Source organism: Schistocerca americana, chromosome 2 (assembly GCF_021461395.2).
Source record: "Schistocerca americana isolate TAMUIC-IGC-003095 chromosome 2, iqSchAmer2.1, whole genome shotgun sequence".
Taxonomy (NCBI): Eukaryota; Metazoa; Arthropoda; class Insecta; order Orthoptera; family Acrididae; genus Schistocerca; species Schistocerca americana.
The window spans coordinates 842,099,552-842,118,145 of record NC_060120.1 but is presented as its reverse complement, the minus strand read 5'-3'; the positions used below and the strand labels follow the sequence as shown (position 1 = coordinate 842,118,145).

At 40.2% G+C, this 18,594-nt stretch overlaps 1 protein-coding gene across 5 annotated transcripts in view; it reads right to left on the bottom strand.

The window, feature by feature from the left end:
* The window catches only part of LOC124594907 (alpha-methylacyl-CoA racemase), a 168,592-nt gene that overhangs the window by 108,297 nt on the left and 41,701 nt on the right, over positions 1-18,594 (bottom strand). Inside the window, exons 1-2 of one of the 5 annotated variants that reach the window (XM_047133382.1) lie at positions 2,484-2,509; positions 2,396-2,450 (exon numbers count right to left, since the gene is read on the bottom strand). The exons of 1 other annotated variant lie outside the window; for it this stretch is intronic. In XM_047133382.1, coding sequence (XP_046989338.1) covers positions 2,396-2,427 — 32 coding nt within the window. In that variant the 5' untranslated portion in view covers positions 2,428-2,450; positions 2,484-2,509. 3 more of the 5 variants (XM_047133387.1, XM_047133381.1, XM_047133384.1) reach the window with 3 other exon arrangements.

Genomic DNA, 18,594 nt, shown 5'->3' with positions numbered 1-18,594 from the left:
ATGTAGTTTAATTTATGGCCTTTAGATTTGACTGATTTATTTTGTAACCGAAGTTTAACAGATTCCTTTTATCGCTCATATGATGACCTCACGCTCTTCATCATGTAGAGCCAAAGTTTTTGTCTATCATCTACACTCTTCAACATACACTGAAACATTTTTTTAATGTTTTTTAACGATCAAGAGAGTAAAACTCAGAGGCCAAAAAATGTAGTTAATGCTCAAGATTCACAGACAATACGGTTCTTCTAATCCGGAGTGGCTACAAGCTCCAACAAGTGGTGGAGGTGGCCAATAAAGTTGAAAAGGATTAAAACTAGCAATTAGAAAATTAACGTAACAAGAGAAGATGAAAGGATAAAAATAATGTTAAATGGAGACTAAATCAACTGGTGGAACAACAGACATTAAATCAGAAATAGCAACAGCAAAATTGGTATTATCCAAAGGTATTTTCTGCGCTGTGTGTAAACAAGATTAAGGAAATGATTAATGAAGTGTTCTCTGGAGTGTCCAACAATATAGAGCCAAAACTTACATGAATAGGAAAGAAGATATGAAGCAGTTTGAGGTTTCTGAAATGTGGATTTGGTGTGGGAAAAAAAGGCCAAACTGGTGGACAGTGATAAATGAAGAGGTGCTGAGAACACTGAGGAGAGTGGGAGAAGAAAAGCAACTACTGGTTGTAATTAAAGAGGATAAAAAATTGGAATGAGCATGTACTCAGAAAGCATGACAATTTAAATCTATGTGGATGGGAAGAGATGAAAAGAACAAAAGAAGGCTCAGGTCGCGACAACCAATATAATAGTTGTAAATACGATAGCCTGAAAAGTGAGTGCAAAAAACTGGATACAGTGGGGGCATGCTCACAGACCACAAAACTAATTGCTGTTGTGGTAGTTATTATTGATATTATGGCTCTTTTGTTCTCAAACAGCACTATGGATCAGGCAAACTTTTGACTCCACAAGAGACTGTAGAGGATTTGGTTTGAGCCAGGACTTAAGTAAATCATCTGGTGATTAGGAACTTTGAAACAGCAGCTCTCCTCCCTTCAGCATAATATTTAAACTAGAATTTCTTCCTGCAACAGGATTCAAATTCGGTACCTCAGGTCAAGTACCACAATACTGAGGTGTTTTCAAAAAAAAAAAAAAAAAAAAAACGCATAAAAATCACTGTCAGTGCATCATCTCTAAGATATTACACTCAATTTCGTGTACATTATTCTTCTACTTGACTGTAGTCTTTAATTTCTGGAAGCAAATCGGCAATTTTCAAAGACCGTCAACAATCCTTCAAATACACAATTACTGGCAACTATAAAGCATATGGGATGTTGTGATTTTTGAAAGGCAGAGTGGAATAAACATAGGAAAAAGAAAATGACTAAAGCTGATTAAGAATTGGCAACACTTTATTTATACATTTGCTTTGCACTTAGTTCAAAAACGTTTAATGTATCAACACAAATAACTCTCCAACATGAAAGTTACTGATGAACAAAGTTTCATGTTCAGTAGCTGTAGTGCCACGAATGTATTATTAGAACTAAAAAGACAACATTTAAAGCAAGAAGTTTTTGGAAAACGAACTGAAGGCAGGAGATTACACAGGGTCCGATAAACTTACAGTTCAGGTACGAGCAAGTATTTTCAGTTTGTGATAGCCATTAAAACTGCCTTTAGAGACACGCAACAAGGCTAATTTTTTGTGTACTCAATGAGGATTCTATCCTGTGGACTTTCCAAACATGCTTTGGCTTTATGTGAACAGGCACAGACAACAAATGGTGGAAGGAAACAAAGTCACATATAGTAATTAGTTAGTGTCAAGGGGAAGATAATTTTATTTTGCAAGCTCGGATTACAAATTTTTTCTTCAAATATGACCAGATCTTGGTTTATAAACAACTCATCCTTTCGTATATCCTTGGCAAAAAGTAATTTGACAGTTTATGAAAAAACCCCACTACGATCACTGACAGCTACATAAACATTAACGGTACTACAAAACCTTCGCATGCAATAGGGCAACATACTCAAGTCCGATGTGGATTGAATCCCGAGAGCCTTTTTAAAATGTATCTCGTCTTCCCGCCACTAAGCCTTCAGTTAAATTTTGCCAATCGCACGAGTAACAACAAGCAATGCACACACGTCAAATTTCTGCTATTAATATCGGTAATTTACTTCCTTCAACGACAACAAACGGTAGCAGACGATTAACACACATACCTCACGACCAGTCATCCCATCAAAAAGTGCTCCTCATTGTACTATGGATCCCAAGTCAAACTTTGAGTATCATTGTAATCTTTTTTATCTTATAAATGACAGAGGTGAAAGTCCTTGATTAATTGACGTAACATATTTCAGATGGAGATACCTACGCTCCACAAGCTGAAATCAACTTCACCACCATACTACAGAATTTCGGAGAATGAAAGCATGTGCTGTAATGATTTAAATATTCATGAACACAGCAATTCCCTACACGAAAATTTTATTATAAAATATTTCCTCCTTCCCCAAGAGTTTCTTCCGTTTCCAAAGTTATGGAACCTAACCAATTGAAGCAGGAGGTCCCGGGTTCGATTCCCGGTCAGGGCACATATTTTTTTCAACTGTCCCGGTTGGTATTAATCAGCGACTGCAAGCAGCTAAAGGCCTGATTTCACTGTAACTTCACCTAACCAATTTGTCCAACGTATCTCTCTTGCAAAAGTATTACGGTACACAAAACCTGAACAGGGTGACCAACTTGAGAGCTCTAATTGTCACCAGTTTCAACATAAAAACATCTCTAGAAAGCCGCTACATTTTTGACATCAATAAATAACTTTACCGTGCATATAATAAACATAGGAAAAAGTTATCGCTCAAATACGTTACAAAACGTGCAAATGAATGTGTAATACACAAATACAGATTTTAATAAGTTTTAGTTAAGAAGTACTAAAATAGTAACACTGACTTAAAATAAAACACAGGTTTCCCGTTTAATCGTGTTATCCTCTGCTGTCACCACCTCGTGCTCAATTATATTTCCTCGAATTCGCTGTCCAAAGAATAGAACTAAAGCTAATTCTCAAGCTGAAGTTGCATGATTGTACCTTATCCTTTGAGACAGCTCTTTCGGCATTTCATATGAATAGCAACCGTTGCTCTCCGTTTTTAGTGCAAATTTGACACACAATACGTAATGTAATGTCCTCACTTTCATCCTGTACTTTTTTTTGACTTCGTATTATTTACAAAACTGAACATACATTCGACATCTGCATTAGAATGTGGGAGTGATTAACATTTACCGCGAAATCGGCTAGTTTCTGGAAAGGATTTTTCTTCTCTGGAGTCTCTATAATAGTGCACGTCTACCCAACATTTAACACTGTCATTCAGTTCATGCCACTACGCTGCGTAAATTTTTCCTTTGTGATTCAACAGATGCTAATATATGTTTACCGCCTGTAAACAGTTTTGATATTCCATATACAGACCGTTTTACAGGCCTGTGACATTCGTCAAGTGAAAATATGGTACTTAAACTTGAATGTTCTCGGGAAGACGCTGATGTAGTTGATTTACTAGCCCAGACAGACCCCGTTCACGCATATCGCTCCAAATTTTCTGAAGAAATATTTCAGGAGACACTTCAGTCAAATTCATTGCCAAAGTATTGTTTTGGATCTAAGCGATCTTTCAGTTCTTTCTGTATACTATCTAATCCGGAAGCACAATTACTGTACATAAGAGATTTAATAAGCAGCAATAAATCATCTAGAAGTTTTGTGGGATCCTCATTTTCACTATCAAAGTTTTAGTTTGCCGTATGAACTAGCTATAACGCTCTAGAGTATCGACTTAAGAAAAACAAGAAATAATTACGACGGTCTGCATACATTTGGTATCAGATCTCTTCGGTATAACAACACTTACCGATTCTAGCTACACTAAAATGAGTTTTCAGCTCAAGCGACTGTTTAAGTATTCTGTTCGCTGCTACAGAAACTCTCTGCATTTACATGCGACACGTCTGAAAGACGAAACCGAATTTCAGTAACCGTTTGTTGCTGTCATGTTTACGTGTTGATGTGAAGCGGATTTGCTAGTCCAGTTACATACGGAAAACAGCTGTTCTGAGTTAGTCAGCACAGTCGCTACTTCTCTGCACTTAGTTGCTAGAGGTAGTCAGCTTCATGCTCAGTCTAATATTTCTGGTTCTCCTTCACTGCACAACAAATAAATAACTAAATAAATAAAAGTAACTCCATCCATATTACGCTGAATATTTTGAGAACATGACATAACCTGACAACCGAAGCACTCTTAAAAAACGGTTGTGCGTTTACAAGGGAGCGAAAATCGAGTGTGAGAATAGAAAACCGACAACTAGATCTGGATTTCCAGAATCGATTTCTGAGTGTTTACGTGACCAACCAGAAGCGGAATTGGAAAATCATGTTACAAAATCCGGCCAGTTTAAACATAGTGACGAACAGCCGATGAGTTTTGCTTGCGCTTAAATTTTCAAAGTGAGTTCTCTTTCATTAACTGCTCCATACACATACTTGTATGCGAGTTGCCCAACTCACACGTGGGAGAACCTCTTGTAGGTTTCTCTGATTAGAAAATCTAAGTTCCTAGCAAGAAATTCTGCAGTGTCATGGGAAATTTCTGGCTGTACAGAATGACACATGCATTTAATTAGCTGCGCGCGAGAAAATTCAGATTTCTGCTTGGCATACACGCCATTGTTGACACTAGTAATCATTGATGCACTGTCACTCCCAATTGACATTAATTTCACCAAATTAAAACCTTTGCCCTTTATACAAGCCCTTAAGGCTGAGATAAGAGCAGCAGCAGTGGCGCATTCATTTAGCTGCATTACCTGCAAGTAGGTTGTAACAATGCATTTCCTTGTTTGTGAACAGTACCTGATGGCTATACCTAATAATTTTACAACTGAACAATCATTACTTTTATCAATGAGTAAGCAGTAACCCTTATTACCGATACCTTTTAACAACTGTTCCTCAAAGTATGGTGCTATGACATTGCAAATGACAGCAGCACATTTTGTTCTGTGTAACTTCAGTTCACTGGCACCCCTTCTATACAAAAAACTCAATTTATAGAAAACGCACATCTGATCAGTTACTCTGAAATAATACTGCTTTGAAATGAATAATGCAATTTGTGTCTCCACTTGCAATGTTCATTGGTTTGAATGGTAACACATGTTGATGTGGATCACAAAAAGGTGCTTCTGCCTTTTTATGCTTGTTAGTTAAATCACGTAATTATGCCAAACATGCACTTTAAAAATACTTATAATAGCACTTTGTGTTGTCTCCCTCCACCATACACAACCACTTTTTTTAGTGTTCATTTTTTAGCCACTCTGTTCCAAATCTTTGCAGGTACAGCAGTTTACCCTTTTCGGTAATTTTATTAATACTAACCAGCTTCTTAAAGCAGCGAATGAGAACTAAATTTATTTTCTTACTGTCACTTCGACTCTATGCTAAGAACTAAGGTCCTGAGTGCAGATAAATTAAACATTAAGCTTTTGGTGTCAAGTGGTGGTAACCCAGGGAAAATGTGTGTGTCCTTGTATCGCAGGGCAACTCTGGTTCATGTGGCTGACAAAAAGGGATGCCCACAGTGACTATGAACAGGCACACAAAACTGAAAAATGCAGAAATTAGGCAGTTTACCCCTATCGTGTGATAATGTAAACCATCTAACAGAAGAAAAATTATCATTTGAAATTGTACTTCTACATTGTCATCTGATGTAAGTCAGTTCCCTAATCTGCTTAGGGTACTGTACCATTGCAATTCTGTGTGGTACAGGAAACATAAGCGTACTTAGAGTAGACTGAAAATTTTCTCAAGACCACAGCACTTCACAGTTTTATTGTAACATTTCACTTACATGTGCAGTTTGATGTTAAACATCATATTCTTTCAGCTAAGCTCCAGAGTATCAGTGTTCTGAAGAAATTAGTATAAAAGGAACTGCTTCCACAGTGTTTAAAAGTGTATGTTACAAGGAAAAACCCCTATCACATTCACCTTAGACTTAGTGTTGAAATGGCTCGGTGGATACCCTGTTAAAAACAGAATACAGATCAAGCATGAAAACAGAAAGGCGTGTCCTGAACTGTGAAAAAAGAAGTAAAACAGAAACAGTGAATGGTCCAAACTTACAATATACAACACCAAGCGGACTGCAAAAGCCATGGCATTATGGTTTGTGGTCATGGTGTTTAACAGTAAAGTGGTAGATCCGTGTTCAGATCTTTATGCCTTTTTTCCACAAATTTATTAACTGTCTGTCCAGTAATTGATCTGTCTGTTCTCCTTCTGTAGTCTTGGCAGTTGTCATACTATACATTGGTTATACAATGTGGATCATGTGCTAAGAATATATTACCATCACAAGGAAATGTGATTAATGGTAAGAGTAGGTGAGATGCTGCATAGTTCTTCCACAGAAATTAAAACAAATAAACAGATGTTGCAACAAAGGAATTCAAGAGGCATAATATGTGGTCCTTGTGTGAGGCAAATAGAAGGTACATACATCTGGAGGTCCCTTCCTTACAGCATGCTATTGCAAATTGACGTTACACCATGACAAAAATCTGAATACAGTGTACAGACCTATCAATGACAGGATGGACAGTTCATAATTTTGCGGGGAAAAATATGGGGCTTGAGGGAGATTTGAACACAGATCTCCCCTATTGCAGTCCAGCACCATGACCACATAACCGCAACACTTCATCAGTTCAAATTTGCTCGATGTTGCAAACCTTGAGCTTGGACTGTTCACTGTTTCTATTTTGCTTCTTTTTTTCACAGTCCAGTACACCTTCTTCCTGTTTTCACGCTTGATTTGTGTTCAGTTTTTGACAAGCTATTCACTTGGTCATCTAACCACTAAATCTCAGGGGGTGCGATGGGGAGTTTCCATAATTAGTTTTACTGCATTCAATGTGATGGCTCCCACTACCTGGCATCATAATCGCTGAAGCAGTATTTAAAAACACTTGTGAATGATGCATGTTACTAACTCTTTTACTTTTTCGTGGTAATATGCAACTTTCCATTGTCATAATATCCGCGAATTAAAATTTGTGTGGTCTGACAGTTCTGCTTTCAAATTTCAAAAACTATTGATTCAAGTTAGAGGCTTCACAATATGAAAATTCGTGATCGAAGGTTCTGCAAACTAAAAAATTACCCTTTCTTGGTCGTTGTATGCCGACAGCCTTGTCTCAGTGTCAACACCGGTTTCCATCAGATCTCCAAAGTGATGTCAGGCTTGGCTTGCACGCAGAAGGGTCCTCGTCCAGTCTGCCAAGTGCTGTTGGCAAGCAGGGTGCACTCAGCTATTGTGAGGCCAATTGAGGAGCTCCTTGATTGAGAAGTGGTGGCACCGGTCATGAAAACAGGCAGCAGCTGGGAGAGTGGTTTGCTGAAGACATGACCCTACATATCTGCAATCGGTGACATCTAAGCATGAGGATGACATGGCGGCCAGTCGGTACCATTGGCCCTTAAAGGCCTGTTCGGATGGTCTTAGCTTTTTAGTTTTAGTATAATATCTGGATACACTATTTATTGTACGATGAAATACAGGCTATAGCCCCGCCACATTTGAAGAAAACGCAGTTAATGCCTTCTTCTCTACTATGTGTGTTGCACCTCCATCTTATACCTGCTTCCTTAGAAACGTTAGTTTTTAGAATGGATTTGTATTTTTTCCCTTCTATTAGGCCTACAGCTACTACTGTGTAATCCCTAAACTTTAATGCGCTGCTTTTGTTATTCAATTATGACAGGTATTGTTACTGTGCAACCTAATACACTGACGAGCGGAAGAAACTGGTACACTTGCCCAATAACGTGTAGGGCCCCCAGGAGCACGCAGAAGTGCTGCAACACGACCCTGGCATAGACTGTACTAATGTCTGAAGTAATGCTGGAGGGAACTGACACCATGAATCTTGTGGGGCTGTCCATAAGAGGGGGTGGAGATCTCTTCTATACAGCACGTTGCAAGGCAACCCAGATATGCTCAATAATGTTCATGTCTGGAGAGTTTGGTGGCCAGCGGAGGTGTTTAAACTCAGATGAGTTTTTCTGGAGCCACTCTGCAGAAATTCTGGACGTGTGGGGTGTCGCATTGTCCTGCTAGAATTTCCCAAGTCCGTTGGAAAGCACAATGGACTTGAATGGTGCATGTGATCAGACAGAATCCTTACGTATGTTTCACCTGTGAGAGTCGTATCTAAAAGTATCAGGGGTCCCATGTCACTCCAACTGCACAAGCCCCACACCACTGCAGAGCCTCCACCAGCTTGAACAGCCCCCTGCTGACATGCAGGGTCCATGGATTCATGAACTTGTCTCCATACCCGTACACGTCCATCTGCTCGATACAATTTGAAACGAGATTCGTCCGACCAGGCAACATGTTTCCGGTCATCAACAATCAATGTTAGTGTTGATAGTCCCAGGCGAGGCGTAAAGCTTTGTATTGTGCAATCATCAAGAGTACACGATGGGCCTTCAATTCGGAAAATCCATATCGATGATGATTCGTTGAATGTTTCGCATGCTGACACTTTTCTACATCTACATCTACATTTATACTCTGTAAGCCACCCAACGGTGTGTGGCGGAAGGCACTTTACGTGCCACTGTCATTACCTCCCTTTCCTGTTCCAGTCGCGTATGGTTCGCGGGAAGAACGACTGTCTGAAAGCATCCGTGCGCGCTCTAATCTCTCTAATTTTACATTCGTGATCTTCTCGGGAGGTATAAGTAGGGGGAAGCTATATATTCGATACCTCATCCAGAAACACACCCTCTCGAAACCTGGCGAGCAAGCTACACCGCGATGCAGAGCGCCTCTCTTGCAGACTCTGCCACTTGAGTTTGTTAAACATCTCCGTAACGCTATCACGGTTACCAAACAACCCTGTGACGAAACGCGCCGCTCTTCTTTGGATCTTCTCTATCTCCTCCGTCAACCCGATCTGGTACGGATCCCACACTGATGAGCAATACTCAAGTATAGGTCGAACGAGTGTTTTGTAAGCCACCTCCTTTGTTGATGGACTACATTTTCTAAGGACTCTCCCAATGAATCTCAACCTGGTACCCGCCTTACCAACAATTAATTTTATATGATCATTCCACTTCAAATTGTTCCGCACGCATACTGCCACATGTTTTACAGAAGTAACTGCTACCAGTGTTTGTTCCGCTATCATATAATCATACAATAAAGGATCCTTCTTTCTATGTATTCGCAATACATTACATTTGTCTATGTTAAGGGTCAGTTGCTACTCCCTGCACCAAGTGCCTATCCGCTGCAGATCTTCCTGGATTTCGCTACAATTTTCTAATGCTGCAACTTCTCTGTATACTACAGCATCATCCGCGAAAAGCCGCATGGAACACCTGACACTAGCTACTAGGTCATTTATATATATTGTGAAAAGCAATGGTCCCATAACACTCCCCTGTGGCACGCCAGAGGTTACTTTAACGTCTGTAGACGTCTCTCCATTGATAACAACGTGCTGTGTTCTGGTTGCTAAAAACTGTTCAATCCAGCCACACAGCTGGTCTGATATTCCGTAGGCTCTTACTTTGTTTATCAGGCGACAGTGCGGAACTGTATCGAAAGCCTTCCGGAAGTCAAGGAAAATAGCATCTACCTAGGAGCCTGTATCTAATATTTTCTGGGTCTCATGAACAAATAGAGCGAGTTGGGTCTCACACGATCGCTGTTTCCGGAATCCATGTTGATTCCTACATAGTAGATTCTGGGTTTCCAACAACGACATGATACTCGAGCAAAAAACATGTTCTAAAATTCTACAACAGATCGACGTCAGAGATATAGGTCTATAGTTTTGCGCATCTGCTCGACGACCCTTCTTGAAGACTGGGACTACCTGTGCTCTTTTCCAATCATTTGGAACCTTCCGTTCCTCTAGAGACTTGCGGTACACGGCTGTTAGAAGGGAGGCAAGTTCTTTCGCGTACTCTGTGTAGAATCGAATTGGTATCCCGTCAGGTCCAGTGGACTTTCCTCTATTGAGTGATTCCAGTTGCTTTTCTATTCCTTGGACACTTATTTCGATGTCAGCCGTTTTTTCGTTTGTGCGAGGATTTAGAGAAGGAACTGCAGTGAGGTCTTCCTCTGTGAAACAGCTTTGGAAAAAGGTGTTTAGTATTTCAGCTTTACGCATGTCATCCTCTGTTTCAATGCCATCATCATCCCGGAGTGTCTGGATATGCTGTTTCGAGCCACTTACTGATTAAACGTAAGACTAGAACTTCCTAGGATTTTCTGTCAAGTTGGTACATAGAATTTTACTTTCGAATTCACTGAACGCTTCACGCATAGCCCTCCTTATGCTAACTTTGACATCATTTAGCTTCTGTTTGTCTGAGAGGTTTTGGCTGCGTTTAAACTTGGAGTGACGCTCTCTTTGCTTTCGCAGTAGTTTCCTAACTTTGTTGTTGTACCACGGTGGGTTTTTCCCGTCCCTCACAGTTTTACTCGGCACGTACCTGTCTAAAACGCATTTTACGATTGCCTTGAACTTTTTCCATAAGCACCCAACATTGTCAGTGTCGGAACAGAAATTTTCGTTTGGATCTGTTAGGTAGTCTGAAATCTGCCGTCTATTACTCTTGCTAAACAGATAAACCTTCCTCCCTTTTTATTATATTCCTATTAACTTCCATATTCAGGGATGCTGCAACGGCCTTATGATCACTGATTCCCTGTTCTGCACATACAGAGTCGAAAAGTTCGGGTCTGTTTGTTATCAGTAGGTCCAAGATGTTTTCTCCACGAGTCGGTTCTCTGTTTAATTGCTCGAGGTAATTTTCGGATAGTGCACTCAGTATAATGTCACTCGATGCTCTGCCCCTACCACCCGTCCTAAACATCTGAGTGTCCCAGTCTATATCTGGTAAATTGAAATCTCCACCTAAGACCATAACATGCTGAGAAAATTTATGTGAAATGTATTCCAAATTTTCTCTCAGTTGTTCTGCCACTAATGCTGCTGAGTCGGGAGGTCGGTAAAAGGAGCCAATTATTAACCTAGCTCGGTTGTTGAGTGTAACCTCCACCCATAATAATTCGCAGGAACTATCCACTTCTTCACTACAGGATAAACTACTACTAACAGCGACGAACACTCCACCACCGGTTGCATGCAATCTATCCTTTCTAAACACCGTCTGTACCTTTGTAAAAATTTCGGCAGAATTTATCTCTGGCTTCAGCCAGCTTTCTGTACCTATAACGATTTCAGCTGCGGTGCTTTCTATCAGCGCTCGAAGTTCCGGTATTTTACCAACGCAGCTTCGACAGTTTACAATTACAATATCGATTGCTGCTTGGTCCCCGCATGTCCTGACTCTGCTCCGCACCCGTTGAGGCTGTTGCCCTTTCTGTACTCGCCCAAGGCCATCTAACCTAAAAAAACCGCCCAGCCCACGCCACACAACCCCCTCCACCCGTGTAGCCGCTTGTTGCGAGTAGTGGACTCCTGACCTATCCAGCGGAACCCGAAACCCCACCACCCTATGGCGCAAGTCGAGGAATCTGCAGCCCACACGGTCGCAGAACCGTCTCAGTCTCTGATTCAGACCCTCCACTCGGCTCTGTACCAAAGGTCCGCAGTCTGTCCTGTCGACGATGCTGCAGATGGTGAGCTCTGCTTTCATCCTGCTAGCGAGACTGGCAGTCTTCACCAAATCAGATAGCCGCCGGAAGCCAGAGAGGATTTCCTCCGATCCATAGCGACACACATCATTGGTGCCGATACGAGCGACCACCTGCAGATGGGTGCACCCTGTACCCGTCATGGCATCCGGAAGGACCCTTTCCACGTCTGGAATGACTCCCCCCGGTATCCACACGGCCTAGTGCTGAAATCTGCAGCAATTTGTGGATGGGTTGCTCCTCTATCTCGTTGAACGATTCTCTTTAGTTGTCGGTGGTCCAGTTCTTTTTCCGGCAGCAGCGATGTCAGAGATCTGATGTTTTGCCGGATTCCTGATATTCACTGTACACTCGTGAAATGGTCGTACGGCAAAATCCCCATTTCATTGCTACCTCTACCACCTGCAATCTCACTTAAATCTTGATAACCTGCCTTTGTAGCGGCAGTAAGCCATCTGACAACTCGCCAGACACTTGTTCTCTTATACAGGCACTGCCGACCGCAGTGTCGTTTTCTGCCTTTTTAAGTAAATCTGTATTTGAATAAGCATGCCTGTACTAGTTTCTTTGGCGCTTCAGTGTATTTTTTTTTCAGCTCTAGACTTGTGACAACGAATTTTTTATGAAATAATAAATGCTGTTATGAACGACAACATATAGCCATGAACAGCAAGTATAAAAGAAAAATGCACTAATTAATAGCTAAGACTCGTATTAAAGCAAGTAAAGAACATTTTGTGTAAGGACCACGAAGACAAGGTAAGAGAATTTAGGGCTCATACGGAGGCATACAGATCATCATTTTTCCCTTGCTCTATTTGTGAACGGAACAGGAAAGAAAATAATACCCTCCACTATGCACCATAAGATGGCTTTCGGAGTATGTATATAAATATAGATACTGGGTAGCAACACTCCCCCCCATCCCCCACTCACAAGCGTGCACACACAAATTATACATGTGTGAGGTGTGATTTCATGCAGTGTTAAAATAACTGAGTATTGCTTATGGCAGTTTTTATATTGTTTCTATTGGTTGCCAGCAGGAGGGAGCTGAATCAACGAAACAGCGTCTTCCCTGGTGGCGGTTGACCATGAAATCCTAATGAAGAATGATTCAAATGGCTCTGAGCACTATGGGACTCAACTGCTGAGGTCATTAGTCCTCTAGAACTTAGAACTAGTTAAACCTAATTAACCTAAGGACATCACACACATCCATGCCCGAGGCAGGATCCGAACCTGCGACCGTAGTGATCTCGCGGTTCCAGACTGCAGCGCCAGAAACGCGCGGCCACTTCGGCCGGCTAATGAAGAATGAAAAAAGTTAATTGTGACAGTCATTTCGTATTTCATGTCCAACTGAAACTTGCAATTTCTTGCCATTCTATAAAAAACTGCAGATTAGTCACTAAACTGCATTTAAAAACTCAAGAAATGGAACATGGCACAAAGTGTAATATCTAGATTCCAGATTGAATTCAGAGTCGCTAGACCTGGCGAGAGTGTCGTTAAGTTGGTCACCCTGTCTATAAATGAAAAAATTAATGATTACAATGTCGCCAACAGTGAAATAGGATTTCCCACTAAAAAGCTAGATTTTTCCCCCGTGTGTTAAAAAAACCATGTTTTTTTTATTTTTTCAAGCATTGAGTATGTTGAGTAACCAAAAATATGCGACTAATTTATCCCTTACCTAAGAAAAAATGAACAACACGGGATTGTCAAAGTTTTCTTCAAGAGAAGATTCAACATTAGAGGCAGCGGAAAAATGCAATCAGAGCATAAAAAAGACCAACGTGCTCCTATTCAAAAGGCTCACTGGAAAGTGGAGTACCAACTGTCTCACTCTCTACCTTGCTCAGCAGTTTTAAAAATTTTCCCAAAAATTTTGGTTTGCGAAAAAATTCTTGTTCTTTTTATCATACAACTCACCTCCCACTCCCACAAGTCATGGGATACTTCTTAGTATCACGTTGAAACTCCTTTTGCCCAACGTAATGCAGAAAGTAAACGTGACGTGGACTCAACAAGTCGTTGACAATCCCCTGCTGAAATATTGAGCTATGCAGCCTCTGTAGTCGTCCATCATCACGAAAGTGTTGCTGATCCAGGATTTTGAACACCAACCTACCTCTCAGTTATGTCCAATAAATTTTAAATGGTATCCATGTTAGGCGATCTGGTTAGCCATATCAATCACTCGAATAGTCCAGAATGTTCTGACATGATGCACTGTCTTTCATAAAAATTCCATGATTGTTTGGGAAAGTGAAGTCCATGAATGGCAGAAAATGATCTCCACGTAGCCGAACATAAACATTTCCAGTCAATGATTGGTTCAGCTTTACCAGAGGACCCAGACCACTCAATGAAAAAAACAGCCCACACCATTGTGAAGCCACCACCAGTTTGCACAGTGTCATGTCGACAGCTTGGATCCACGGCTTCATGGGGTCTGTGCCACATTTGAACCCTACCATCAGCTCTTACCAGCTGATATCGAGACTCATCTGACCAGGTTTTACAGTCGTCTAGGGTCCAATCAATATGGTGCCGAGCTCGGGAGAGGTGCTGTAGGCAATGTTGTGCTATTAACAAAGGCATTCGTACGAGTCATTTGCTACCACAGCCCATTACGCCACATTTCACTGCATTGTCCCAACAGATATGTTCGTCATATGTTCCTGATTGAGTTCTGTGAATATCTTAGGCAGTGTTGCTTGTCTACTAGCACTGACATCTACGTAGACACCACTGCTCTCGGTTGTTAAGTGACGGCTGTCGGCCACTAGATTGTCCGTGGTGATAGGTAATGCCTGAAATGTGGTATTCACAGCACGCTCTTGACACTGTGGATCTCGAAATACTGAATTCCCTAATGATTTACAAAATGGAATGTCTCATGCATGAAATTCCAAATACCAGTCTATGTCCAAAGTCTGTTAATTCCTGTCGTGCAGCCATAATCATGTCAGAAACATTTCCACTTGAATCATCTGAGTACAAATAGTAGTTCTGCCAATGCATTGCTCTTTTATATTTTGTGTACACAATTCTTCCCCATCCGTATAGGTGCGTAATGCTATCTTGTACCTTTGTTACCTCAGTGTAGGTCGCACATATACATCATTCTCACTTGCACATTCTCACTAATTCACTCAGCCAAACTCACAGTCATTATGTCTTTGTATCTCTCTAACTGTAACTATAATCTGTTTCACAGTCACAGTCTACTACTACTACTTCTACTACTACTACTACTACTGTCTCCTCTCACTGTCACTGTCTGACTCTTGCTCTGTCTTACTGGTACTATCTCATTCATTTCTTCCCACTGCTGCTGCCGCCTCTTCTCTTGTCATTATCTCTGTCTTCCTTTTTGTAATTATAACTCAGCACTGGGAACAATATTAATCGTTAATATTGTTGTACTTTTGCTGCTGTTATGTCATCAATTTGTCATTTACACTACATGGCTCTTACTTAGGTTTTAGCTGGCTATGCTGAAGAGTCAAATAAATAAATAAATAATATTCCTTGTCATTGTCATAGTCATAGACTCTCATTATCACTGACTCTCATTCACTTCCACTTTCATAACATACATAACTGCATACATAACTACATAACAAAGTTAGTCACTTACAGGATAATGATCTATCAGTCATGGAGTCATTGTTAGTTCAGTACAGAGATTTGTTTAATTCAGAAGGTTCTTCACCAGTCACACCCATAATACAGCATTGTCTTCCAGAAGGTAATCATGCATCAGTTCACCATAAGCAGTGTAGGTTAGCAAAACGTCTGCAGCCATTAATAGAACAGTTTGTATATCAAGACGGCATAACAGTGCACAGCAATAGTTCTTGGTTAGCAAGTATAGTAATCATGCCAAAGATATCACCAGACAGAGCAAGAAAATATAAATTTGTTGCGACCAGTACCCAATGCACATGTGATTACTAATATAACTGAAACTTTGGATAACCTGGGCAGTGTAAATTCTTTTCTACAATAGATTTAAAGAGTGGGTTCCACCAGATTGAAATAGGTCCAGAAGGCAGGCCAAAAACAGCTTTTATAATACTGTCTGGTCATCACAAGTATCCCAGAACGCCTTTCAGGTTAAAAAACGCACCCACAGCATTTCAGCACTTATTAGATTGAGTCCTTTGAGGGTTAAAATAAAAAAAAGCATGGACTATTGCGATGACAATATCGTTTTCCAATAGATCCAGATGAATAGTCAGAGTGCCTAAATGAAGTACTGGTATGTGATAGATTGAAAACAGCTTGTCTCAGATTAAGCTTTGACAAATGTCGTTTTGCCCTTTACAAGTTACTTATGTGGGGCTTATTATTAAGCAAGGGGTGAGGGCAGATCATCTCTACATGGTTCTTCAGTTCCACAAACAATCATTTCTTCGATTGACAAATTATTACAGAAAATTCGTCAAAGGCTTTGTGGAAATTGTGCAGCCATTGACTAGGTTACTGAAAAGTGGTTATTTTTCACTGGATGCAGCATTTCTAAGTCTGTAAGAGATACTGACTTCAGACCGTGTATTAATTTTTCTGATTTTACTAAATGATTCATATTACTATGAGATGCAAGCAACACAGCTTTGGGTGTGATTTTACATCCAACTGTAGTTGGAGAAGAACATGTGGTACCTTATGCATCTTGCCAGCTGGATAATGCTGAGCCTAATTATTCTATTACAGAAAAGCAAATATTAGCTTCGATATATAGTATTTTGTAACTCCACTACTACCTCTACAGCATAAATTTAAAGTTATTATAGATTATGCATCCTTGAAGTGGTTATTAGAACTAAAAGACCCTTAAGTCTATTAATAAGATGGGCACTGTAATCTAGTGAATTTCAATGTGAAGTAGTTCATAAGCCTGGTGTTGTGCATATGAATAAAGATATACTCAGTAAGAGAATTGCAGTGCTTCAAGTATTGGGATTGCATTTAGTAATTTTGAAAAAGGTGCAAGTAGTAGCTACAGAATGTCAAACAGACAAGTTGCAGAAAGATGAACACAACTTGGTGATGTGGAGCAATATGTAAAAAATTACATTTAATGTGCTCAATGAACAGATTTGAGTCGCCAATAGATACAGCTTCAGAGATTACCAGATTTGGAAAAACCTTTTCAAATGACAGGAATTTATTTACTGGGACCTTTCAATAAAAGTTTAGTGTATAGTAAGTATGTACTGATGATAATCGGCTATTTTCAAGAGATCTTGTAATGATAGCAATACCAGACCAAAAAGCAAGCACTGTAGCTCAACATGTGGTTAACAATGGTATACTTAAGTTTGGTGTGCTAGAAACTATAGTCACAGGTCAAGGAGCTAACTTTGTGCCTGATGTGATGAAACAGTTCTGTTGTCTACTGAAAGTAAATAAACTACATACTAGTCTGTTCTGCCCAGAAGCTAATGGTCAGTTGGAATATGTCTCCTGTACCATAGTGAAGATGTTAAGTCACTATGTGAATAGTCCACATTTAGACTAGGATTTCTATTTAGGCTGTGGTGAGTGAATACAACTAAAAAATCCACACAGGTAGAAGTTTTTAACCATGCATAGTAGTGTATGGGTGAAAGATTCCATCACCTTTTGATTTAGTGTAGCCAAAGATTGGAACTCAGTGCGAACATTTAAAGCAATTCACAATAACATCAAGAGAAATTTGGCAGGGAGTGAAACATGCAAATAAGAAGGCACTGGAACATCAAGAGCGAATTGGACAAGGTACGAGTAAATTACCACAGTGGAGATTAGGACAAAGTGTGCTACTAGCAAATTAATATACCACAAAGGGTAAAACCAAGAAATTCTTGATAAACTTTCAAGGACTCTTCCCAGCAGTACACATGACTTCACCAGTCACATTTCAAGTTGCAGTTCCTGACGAAAATATCGGTTGTACATTAGTCGACTTAAACCTTTAAAGGGCACAGTTGATATGCTACAGAAAAATACCTACATCATTACTGCAGTACTGCAGAAAAAGAACTTACCACACAAAATGAGAGTAGCACATTGCGTACCTTATGAGATTAGATCTAGGGATAAGTGATGAAACAGCAGTGTGCTGTGTTTAATTTTGTGTTGGGTTATCTAGATTAGTTTTGTTTGTTTGCTATAGCAGTTTTCTATGACATACACTTTAGTCCTGAGAAAGGTGGGGACTTATGGTAATTCCTTTCTCCTAGGTGGTTTCGAAGATGACATCAAAGTATCCTATTACGGATACAATATTCTTGCAGATATGTAAAGCAGAAGTGATTAAAATGCAGCCATTGGAGAATAGAAATTGAAGTGGTACAAGAAGCAATATATCATGTCTCATAGGAATAGTTAAGTACAACGTTGTTGACACCACAACATATTCTATCGGGACTGCAGCAAGCGGGAAAAGAATTTCTAACAGGAATACATGTTATACATTAGTGAAAAGTAATATGGCATTCTGCTTTCGCATTTCTATAGTTAAGGTTTATTCAGACCGAGCTAAGGTGTATATTAACACACAGTTTCCAGCTGCAAGTTTAAAATCTCGCCTCGCGGAGTGGCCATCCGGTTTGAGGCGTCACCACCTGCTAGAGTTCGAGTCCTACCTCGGGCATGTGTGTGTGTGTGTGTGTGTGTGTGTGTGTGTGTGTGTTTGTTCTTAGCATAAGTTAGTTTAAGTAGTGTGTAAGTGTAGAGCCCGATGACCTAAGCTGTTTGGTCCCTAAGGAATCCACACGCATTTGAACATTATTAAATTCTCGTTACCAATGAT